Raw genomic sequence first — 11,172 nt, 5'->3', positions numbered from 1 at the left:
ACAGGGCTTTGAAGTAAAGGGAAATTGGGGAGTAAAAACCAAGCAAAATTTGACCAAACCTAGCCTTACCTTTGTCTTAGCGATTTTGCGTGGTTTCGTGAAAGAACAAGAGTTTATATATACAGTATTGGGATAATGGCAGTCTACACATCATTTAGAGAAGTTTGTAGAACACCATTGGCCTAGAAAATATCAATAGCAGTTATTTATAAATACACCTTGAATGTTAGCCACTGTGAGAGAAAAAACGCTCATCGCACTTGGGATAATGTTAAGTTTCTGTAAGAGCAGTATCACTCAGAGGCTGGGTCTGAGGCACAGTTTAGAAAGGATGATACTGGTACAGTACATACCAGAAGGGTGATCGTCCCTCCACCAATAATTATAGACCAGTGAGCTTGGCCAGCATTAGTAGGTAGTAGGCAGCTATCAAACAGGGAGGTACTACCGCCTGGGAAGATATTGGAAGCATAATGTGTTGTCAATGGTAGACCCTGCTGCCATATGGCCTCACGAAAATTGTGACCAAGTCCCAGGTTGCTGATCTGACTTTCTGCCACATTTACTCACAATTGCAGGGTCTCAATTGTTTCTCTTAGTTTGAGAACACAACATACATACATCGTTTCTCACTAATGATCTTTTTTAAATTTTTGTATTTCTTATGGTTCTTTATTAATATTATTATTATCATCATCATCAGTGTTGTTTTTATAATTATTATTTTTAGTACTATTTTTGGTATTAAGACAGAAATGTTGAAACATGGAAAAAAAATCTTGCTGCTAAGTGTATGTAAAATTATGTGGAAAAATATAAAATACACCAGATTAGTCAAACTCTTTGGTGGTAACTAGATAAATGCAAAAAGTATTAAAGCAGAGTATACAAATATTATTCTGGGAAGGTGTATGGTAAAGCTGAAACTAACTGGGCAAGAATAACCGAATGTAGGATAGATGAGTGACAGGAAGGATTTAGAGGAGGTGGCTATGTAAAGGTCTTATATTGCTACATAAAATTAAAAAATACATTATACAGGATAATTTTTTGTGCAAGATCCCTAAAGGATTACTATATTTTAGGACATTCAATAAACGGGAAAACAACAAAATGACCTTGACATTTCCAAAAGGATGCAATCTTTATGTAATGATTGATGAGAAACACGTTCTTCCACAGTGGGTAACATGGTGTGATTGAAACAAAAAAAACCCCACTAGATGTGCCACAGACAAGTAAGTTAGACACACATTAATAATTCACATTAGAATACTGAAATTGGACTTTATCCCTGCTGATTTTTAGTTTCTGTTTATTGCATGTCCTAAAATATAATAGGATTCTTAAATAAAAAAAAAGCAATCCTGTACAATATATATATATATATATATATATATATATATATATATATATATATATATATATATATATATATATATATATATATATAAGGGGGGTGGGTGTTGATAAAGTGAAAAAATATTCATCGTGCGCTGTCTCACCTGCTCTGGAGGCCTCAGAGATGTGATCTTGGAACTGGAAAACTTGAAACTTATCTTGTGTGCAAAAGGGTTAATATAAACTGTATTTGAGTGTAATGGTTTAAAAATTTACCATACAAATTTGTTCAATATATGTACAAATAAAGGCTTATGATAATTACTGTTCTTTGCTTGCCATGAATGACTCCAGAAATATTCTAAGTGACATCCAATTAGAATTTTTTGGTCACCCAAGGAAATAAGGTGTGCAGGTTGCAATTATTGTTAATTAGTACCTAACTATTGTAGTTTAGTAACTAATTACAAGAAAACCCCAAACTTATTCCTAAAAAAGAAAAAAAGAAAAAAGAAAAAAAAAATCGGTTCAAACAAAAAACCTGCCTAACCACTGTATTGTAAATTAGTAGCCAACTACTGTAATTTAGTACCTAAATATTGTAATTTAGTACCTAATTACTGTAATTTAGTACCTAATTACTGTAATTTAGCAACAAGCACATTAAGAAATTAATGAATTATAAATTTAGTACATTACCTTAAGGTACCATGGGTTTTATATAGTGAGAAAATGGTGCAATAATATAATATTTGTATTTGCAAATATTGGCAGAACGAATGTTTGTGTAACGAGGGATACCTGTACCATTTTTCACTAAGTAATTTGAATTTCTATAGAACAATAAACATTTTGTGGCAATCTGACACATTTTCAACCATGCTAACAACATACTATATATAGCCAATTTCTATGGCTTCATGTGTGGGACACCCTATATAACACTAAATGTGCAAGAGTAAGTGGAAGACTCTGTGAAAGTTTTGAGTAGGAACAGGACTGATGCAGGAATGTGTGATGTCCCCATGCTTGGTCAACATACTATATATATGATGTGGATGGACAAATGATGGAAATATAGGCAAGGGTGGCTTGGTTAGGAGTGAAGCTGGAGCTGGATGATGGGAATTTCCTGGTGGTACCCTGACTACATAACTGATATAGTTCTTTGTGTAATTAGCATACAAGGACTACAAAATGTGGTGAATGACTAAAGCAGGATGTGGAATAGATGGAAATTGAAGGTAAATGCTAGGAAACGTGAGGCAATGGAATTTGATAGGATTGTGCTTGATGTAGTGGAATTATTAAATTATATGGAATGGAAAAAATAAATAAATAAAGTTGTACATTTTTATGATGGAAACTGAAATCAGGGTGAGAACAAAACATAGGATGAGGGTTTTTGAAGAACTGGGAAATTTTGTTAAAGGAAGGAATGAATGTAAGCATGGTGGTGAAGAAGGAAATGAGGGATACTATAATCTTTCTTACCATTACATATGGCAGTGAAAAATGGGTTTCAATGAAGGAGATACTCTAATACGTACTCCAGCTATGAAAATGAGTTAAATGGCAATTATTATGCCTGAATTTAAAAAATGGAAAGGAATAATTAGAAATAATGAACTGGATTGGAAGTGAATTGTGAAGTGGTGGAATGGAGAAAGTGAGATTCTGTGAAATAATATTGATGTGTGAGAAGGATGTAAGAGGATATATAAAGGCAATGTAGTAGGTATGCTTGGTACATAGAGACCCCTCACTTTGTAGGAGGGAAAGTTGGAGCAATACACTGAGAAACTGGGGAAGGGGATGAGGGAAAAAGAGAGGATCTTCAATCCAGCTTTTCACCCAAAGATTAACCACCCTAAAGCTAACTTAACCTAACCTCATTCTCCCAAATAGCATTAGGGTGATTAACCTTTAGGTGAAATACGCTGGGGTGGAGATTCTTCAGGCGATCCACAAAGGAGATACCGGGTATACTGTACAGTGATAGGACAGCCTGGGGAGTGTTGCATCACAAATAAGAACTCAAGTTAGAGAGTACAAATGAAATTGTTTATGGACAGAAAGGCAGACAGACATGGTGATTGCTATAACACATCCACTGACAGTGAATAAAATTCAGTCAAACTCTCAATATGCTGTTCTCTGACTGATCAAATAGAATACTGCATTGAGCCATACAGTGTTACTCTGTCTATCCATCTATACATGTGAGTTTCTATTCAGTAACTTAAGAAAGGCTTTACAGATAAAAGTGAAATTTGTTGGGCAGCTTCTTATCAAGAATATATACCCACCTGAGTGATAATGAACATTTTCCAACATTATTTACAAGAATTAAGGCCCCTGTCTGACCGAGACATTTAGGCACTCAAACCAGGAAACTTTTAACATTTTGGTATACCATCATAATTATGGTCTTCCAATGTGTGTGGTTATTGTCTATGCTTTGTAATAAAGGCATTTTACTATAATGATCCAACAGTATTATAATTCATCCCACATTTATTTACATTGATCTACTGTTTGCAAGCAAATTCCCAGGTCTGTACACCTATTTCTTCCTTCGGTGAATGCAAGGATGGTTATTTCAGTCTTGATAAACAAGAGCAAACTGCAAATGGCTGATCCTAGTTTTCAAGAAGCAAAACGGTCACTTTTCTGATCACTTAAATGACAATATAATGTAATGCTAATGCAATCACTGAAGAACTCTAAATTACTGTGTAAATATTTTTATAAGTACTGTACACCAAAGCATCACCTATGGAGAATGAAATAAGAAAGGTGTGTACAGTACAGTATGTATGTCTGGAGTTAAAAGAAATGTGTCCTTCATAATGAATGCCTTAGCATAATTATACTGAATTTAAGAATACTTTTTAATTTGCATAGAACAAAAACACTGTACTGTACAAGTAACATTTGGCACAAAAATCTTCCCTCTAGTTTAATCAATACACAAATTTCTTCATAACGGATACTGTGCTTGTAAGCCATTGAAATAACTGTATTCAAAGTTTAATACAACGTATAGTCTACACGATCAATACTCTTTTTTCTTCATAATTTCGATTCTTTGGATAAGAAGAATACAAGTATAAGTTACATTATAAATAAGTGTTACTTCAACTGTAAAATTAGGAACTCTGGGTTAAAACTCAATAAAATATTACTTCACACATTATATACTGGTTTTAGTGAATACAGTAGTGTATATTTACAGTGTAGAAAATAATTAACCAATAGATTGTCAGGTGAATGTGTACATACTGTAAATAGGAATTTGTGAATGTAAGTAGGGTAAGTTAAAAACAATCCCTGAAGAAATCTAAAATAATTCAAGATTATTTCTCAGTATGCCATCACTTGCAGTAAAATATAATCATTTGACAGTACATCTACACTTACAACATATTGGGTTCATCAGTAATATGTAATGTTTACATTTAAAATATCACATGACAGACTTGAACTGATTCAATCCTTTCCTATAGACAGGTAAAAAAATCTAAGTCGGTTTACTACAACAACTGTGAATACAGTATATACAAAGTTATGTCTCAAGTAATAATAAATTTGATTGGAAATATATCCAAAGTTCTATGTTTCCAACATTGATTTATCTTATTGAGTATTTAGCAGCATCACATTTCTAGTAATTATTCTTTCTTCATAAAACTAGTAATCATTCTTTTCTCATAACTGTGTCTTCAGTACTGTACTGTATATACAAAACTCTTATTATTTCCAGTAGTCATTCAACAATAAAAGTAACTGAATATTTACAACAACAAAATAGTTATTAAAATTCATTCTTTAGTTTATATGACCTTTTCCATATCTCACACAGGCAAACAGTGACGTGGAACCTATAAAATATGGCAAGAGGCATGGACACGTGAGAGATAATGGTCCACGCCCAAATGCCATAAAAGTTGAGCTGGGTCGGATGAGCGTCGGCACGCGACGTCTCAAATGTGTTTATGGCCCACATTGCCAAATTACACACTAGCAGGAAAGTTACCTGAAAAAATAAGAAGGGTATGTGTCAAGCTACACATAAGCAGGAAAGTTACTTTGAAAAAAACAAACAAATAAGGATAAGTAAATCTACCTGTCTCATTTTAATGAGAAGTAGGGGAAGAAGTAAGGAAGGGGTGGGTGGGTGGGTAGGGAGCATAAAGAAGGAATAAAAGATCAGGAAAAAATATGTAGAAGGGGAATATGGAGGGGAGAATTAAAGTGCAGTAAGTCCTCATATAACGTCGCCCAGATTAACGTTGTTTTGGAACAACGTCGCTACTCTTTAGATACCAATAATTCGGTTAATGTTGCGACGACTCAATTTAATGTAGCCTTTGCGTCGTCACAGACTACTCTTTACGGCGCATCACCCTCTCTCATCTTGCCGTGCTATGCTCTCTCGGCGCGCTACCTCTCACTCGTAGAACGTAACAGCATCCCCAAGCGACGCCACGCCAGTCTCTGTTAGGCTTCCACATCATTCATGTGTGCTGAAGTGTTTTTGCTATAAAAACTGTACTCTAACCATTCTGGCTTTCAAGTGCCCATCAAGTGCTACTGATGCTAGTGTTGTGAAGAAGCAACGTAAGACCATTACCCGGAAGGCAGAAGCAACATCATCACAACATCCTGCAAGTGAGGAGGAGCAAACAGCAGCGGAGGAACCCCAGTTAGAGCGGGAGGAGGAAGCAGCTGCCGAGTCTCAGTGACTCACCACCCTCCTCTTCCTCTGCTCCCGCCATCCTCCTCCCCTCCTGCCATCCGCCTCCTCTGCTCCACTACCTACCACACACTCACTCCACCACCTCTGCCCATCGGTGAGTACCAATACAAAATGATACAGTTTTTTTATATACCCTGTACTGTATATACTATTTTCTATAAAAATGCCGTTGAATTTTTGTATATGTAATGTATTTCATGGGGCAAAGGGAGCCTCAGGAACGTAACTCCCGTATTTTATTTACTGTATTTCTTTTGGGAAAAATTGATTCGCTAAACGTCGCGGTTTTCAGGAACGTAACCACAACGTTAAGCGAGGACTTACTGTATTAGGGAGACGAAGTATCAGTGCTCAAAATGGAGGGTAATGTGGGGGTACACATACCCCCACTTCTCCAATTTGCACAACGTTGCAGTGTGTGAGTATAGAGAACATTACTATACATCACGGTTGCAGCTTGATAACTTTTGGAGCAATAATATACAATATAGTCTGCATTTACGCGGTCTATTGAACCCGTGGAGGCCCGCGTAAAACTAGAAAAACGTAAATGAAATAACAGAACATATGGGATTAATTGAAATAGAGACTGGACCGACCCCCAAACTCCACTTTTTCCGACACAATACGTACCTTGTAGTCAAAATAACATCTTAATTTTATGATAGTATGCACACACAATTAATAATTAAGAGAAATATCAATAATATTTGGTTTTTTAACACTTATGTTAGTAGAAAAGATGGCTGGGCACACGGGGATGGGGGGTTGGTTCCGAGGCAGAGGGCAGATTATTGGCCCTCACCTGTATCACTTGTATCAATTGTATCATTATCCACCACAGAGGCTTGCAGGGCCTTTTTGTCAAATCCCTCAAAGTCCATATCCTCACTATCATTATCACAATCACTGACTTGGGCCGGCTGTGGTGGGTGGCGGGTGAAGAACTCGGTAATGTTTTGATGACTGGGCGACCTTGTGCGCATCCTGCCTGCGCCACTTCCCGCGTAAATGACCAAATTTACTGTGTAATTAAAGCATTTCATTCTGGCAAGGCACTGCACAGATGACCAAACGCGTTAACAAAAACCGCGTAAATCCAGACTATACTGTACTGATATATACCAGTACTGTACTATACTTGATATTTATAATTATCAGTAGTGTGACCTATTGGTAGTGTAACCTGTGATGTGTGGCTTATGGGTAGTGTGACTTGGGGGTTGTGTTACATTTGGCTACTGTGACCTGTGGTGAGTGTGCCTATGGATAGTGAATCTGTGAGGAGCGCGACCTGGGGGTACTGTGGTTGTTGTGTGACTCATGAGTAGTGTACATGTGCAAACTACATTAGCATAGCGTGTGTGTTTTATGTTAAGCCTACCCAGGGCGCCCTGTAACCCTCCCGCTTAGATATATCTTGTTTTGAATATTTGTGTTGTTTTTATTAGATGTACTGTGTGTGAAATACTTGGCACAAATATATATAAAAACACAATACATTACAATGTACAGGTTAGAAAAATAATACACCTTGCTAAAAAAAATTAACGAAACAGCACTACCATTCGATGTATATGCATACCCTCACTTCAAATTTTACATTTCAAGCACTGCAAAGGATTATGGGGAATGGATAGTAATGGTTAAAGGGAAGAAGATGGTAGGAAATCTTAGAAAAGGAGAGAGAAGATTTGGGGAAAGCAAAAGGATGGAAAGTTTATAAAAGAGGAGGAGAAGTTGAATGGAATAGTATATGGAAAGGTGTATGGTGAACACAATAGAGAGATTAGAGAAAAAGTGGTTGGGTGGTGTTTAGAGAAGAGGAAGAAGGAATTTAAGATTAAGAGAAAGGACAAGACAGCTTAAGGGGAAGATACAGATAATATATTAAGGTACACCTGACAAGAAATTGGAGGTGAAGTGAAAGATATGGTCAGTGGGTGTGAGAGATAAAAATAACAGGGAAAGGGGTGGAATGGGAGAATGTGAAAAGAATATTGAGGGGAAGAGGAAGGGGAGGTGAGGGTGGAAGATGAAAACGAAGGTTGTAAGAGCAAGGGCTGTGTGCTAGAATGGAAGGGAAAGTTGTAGATGGGAAAAGAACATTGTATGAAGGAAGGGGGATGTTAGGGTGTAGATCAGGGAGAGGAAGGTTTGGGTGTAGAATAGGGAGAGGAAGGTTAGGGTGCAGGTCAGGGAGAGGAAGGTTAGGGTGCAGGTCAGGGAGAGGAAGATTAGGGTGTAAAGAAGGAATATTTCTCTAGATATTAAATATCCAAACATACTATTGCGTATCTGCAAGAGTTGCTCAAGTAACAATAATGCAATGGAAATCTAAGTTATATAAGGAAATTTTGAGTTATATACTGTATATATTTTCGATTTGGCTGACACTGGAATTACTTTATTGTTTTCTTCTTTCTACCTACACTGACACTTCCATGATGATACATTTAAATGTAGTTCTAATACTGTACATAAGTACATGTGCACCTCCTGATAAATTTCTTTCAGTATTATGTGCAAAATAACCTATCTTATTTTCCTTTTTTACCTTTTATTACATTTATTTTGTTTTTAACCATACCCTTTCTGAATACAGTATTAATAAAAACATTTCATCTTCACCTGTTAAGGAAAGGGTCACCAACTTTGTTTCTTAAAATTTTTGGTGGGATCTTCATAGACATTGTTTTAATGCATTAGAATACAGTGGTCCCTCGGTTAACGAGCACAATCTGTTCCAACAGGTTGCTCGTTAACCGAAAAACTCGTTAACCGAAACCATTGTTTCAATGAGTTTTTGGGTAATTGGTTCCAGCTCACCGAAAATTGCCTAAATTCAACAAAAAAGGTAGAAAAGTACACTTACTTTGAGGTGTGTATGTAGAAAGCTCCTGGATGATGATGATGATGGGAATTAGAATGAGGGTGGAGGAGAAGGGAGAAGAGAAGGCATTGGGGTGGAAGAGAAGTCACCCCATGGCACCATTTCACCCATAAAATTTTAGTTTTCTTGGTGTAATTCAAGATTATTTTCTTTAAATCAACACTGCACTGCATTATACATTGTCAATATGTAAAATATATTTCAAAATGACCAATAATTTGCTTGGAAACACAGAAAAAAAGCATTTAGTTGAAGAGTGTCTCAAGCAAGATGTTACCTCCACTGAAAACAGAGAGACTAACGCCTGTCTGGTGTGTTAACAGGCTGGATGGCACGCCAGAAACTAGTTTCTTTACCTTCAATTATGTTCAATAATTGTTAAAATGACTAAAAAAGTTAATATTAAACTTTTAAAATTATTGAATAGTATAAACTTCTTGATATTTACTAAAATAGTAAGGAATTTAAGCCCTAAAACCGATTACTGTATTGGCTGACTAATACTACAGCTGGTGGACCGCCAAATGCAAGCAAAAACATGTTGAAGTCGGCTCGTAAAAAACTCGTTAATCGAGGGATTGCTCGTTAACCGAAGTTAAGAATCTTATGGAAGGTAAACCGTTAATCGAAATCTCGCTAACCGAGGCGCTCGTTAACCGAGGGATCACTGTATAAATTTTGAGATAGAACATGGATACATTTATAAAGCTATTTATTATACAGTATGTTCCTGTGAATCTTTTGGTTTTGTCTGTATTATTGAGTTAAAGTATGGAATTAATCCATTTATGAAAACAATTTAACTCCTTACCTTCATCTTAATCATTTTAGGTTGGGTTTGTATCGGTTTCTTTTATAAGTGGTTTAGCCTTACACATACAGTCTCCAATATGCTTAGAAATACATGAGACTATACACATTACAAGGACACTGAATATGTATTTATATAAATTTACACTATTTAATTCATTACTCCTCCAATGGATTTGCATTCTAAATATTATAGCAAATATATCAATGAAGACCCCATGAAAAAGACTACTTCACAATTACTTATCTTATTAAACTCTACTCCTCAATATCACACAATGTGTGCCTTACCATTTCTCTGCCAGGTTTACGTTCAAGTTGATCACGACTGAAACAACATCGTCTAGTTGCATCCAAGATGAAAATGGTCTGCAGTGTTGTTTGGGTGAGAGTGATGATAGCAGAAAACAGAGGTAAAACCATGTGGTCCTACAATGAAAAGAAAATGCATGAGTAAGAAATCATAACTCACCTAATATCTTCAATTACTATTTTCATTAAAATATAAACTCTATTACAATCAGTGTATTGGTTTATCCAATATGAGCACATAATTCAGTAAATATATAGTATTATCATTGTGGTATTCTTACACTGTATAAAACAAATATAAGATAAGGTATATTACTGTACAGAAGTAAATTAGGCTCTTACTCTCATAGTAAAGTGTCCTCCAATGACAGTGAAAGAAGTATAAATGTATACTCCAGTTTGGGCAATAAGGAGAAGAATGTTGTCCAGTTCAATGTCCCCTTCTGGTATAAATTCCAGTTCTCGCATCTGTATCATCCCTATCACCACTGTGACAGTAGCAACACTGATGAAAAACAAATATATATATATATATATATATATATATATATATATATATATATATATATATATATATATATATATATATATATATATATATATATATATATATATATATATATATATATATATAAAATAATAATAATAATAATGGTTGCCCCTCTTGTAACGAGGATTGCTGGCCCAAGGGCCACCTAGGCATTTTTTTTCATCTAGATTGCATACAAATGTTTGGAGTAGCACAACTGTTAATTAACATAAGAAAGGTAGGTGGTATGGTTTATGAATGCTGGGAAAGGAGGTACAGGGAGTTGTGAGTTTGTTTCAGACTTTTGACTTGACATGTAAGACGTTACTTTACATTTGTAACAATATTCCTTACTTTTTTTTAACTTGATTTTCAGTATTTTATATTAGTTTTGTATTTGTAATAGTAACACAAGACTTGTCACAAAAGCCATATCTCCCTAGCCCTCTCCTTACCACCCCAGACCAAACTGTGAACTATGTTGTGGTTATTTTTCAACTCGTAGTTTCTGGTAAATACACGTCA

At 35.6% G+C, this 11,172-nt stretch overlaps 1 protein-coding gene across 3 annotated transcripts in view; it reads right to left on the bottom strand.

Annotated features, from left to right (window-relative positions):
* Nucleotides 1-3,840: 3,840 nt before the first annotated feature.
* Nucleotides 3,841-11,172, bottom strand: part of LOC121863267 (proton channel OtopLc-like) — a 49,627-nt gene continuing 42,295 nt past the window's right edge. For all 3 annotated transcript variants that reach the window (XM_042361833.1, XM_042361842.1, XM_042361851.1), the window contains 3 exons: nucleotides 10,461-10,623; nucleotides 10,098-10,235; nucleotides 3,841-5,380 (listed from right to left, as the gene is read on the bottom strand). In XM_042361833.1, the coding sequence (XP_042217767.1) occupies nucleotides 5,159-5,380; nucleotides 10,098-10,235; nucleotides 10,461-10,623 (523 nt within the window). In that variant the 3' untranslated portion in view covers nucleotides 3,841-5,158. The remainder of the gene's footprint in view (nucleotides 5,381-10,097; nucleotides 10,236-10,460; nucleotides 10,624-11,172) is intronic.

Source organism: Homarus americanus, unplaced genomic scaffold (genome assembly GCF_018991925.1).
Source record: "Homarus americanus isolate GMGI-L3 unplaced genomic scaffold, GMGI_Hamer_2.0 scaffold40248, whole genome shotgun sequence".
Taxonomy (NCBI): Eukaryota; Metazoa; Arthropoda; class Malacostraca; order Decapoda; family Nephropidae; genus Homarus; species Homarus americanus.
This window is presented reverse-complemented; position numbering and strand designations above follow the sequence as displayed.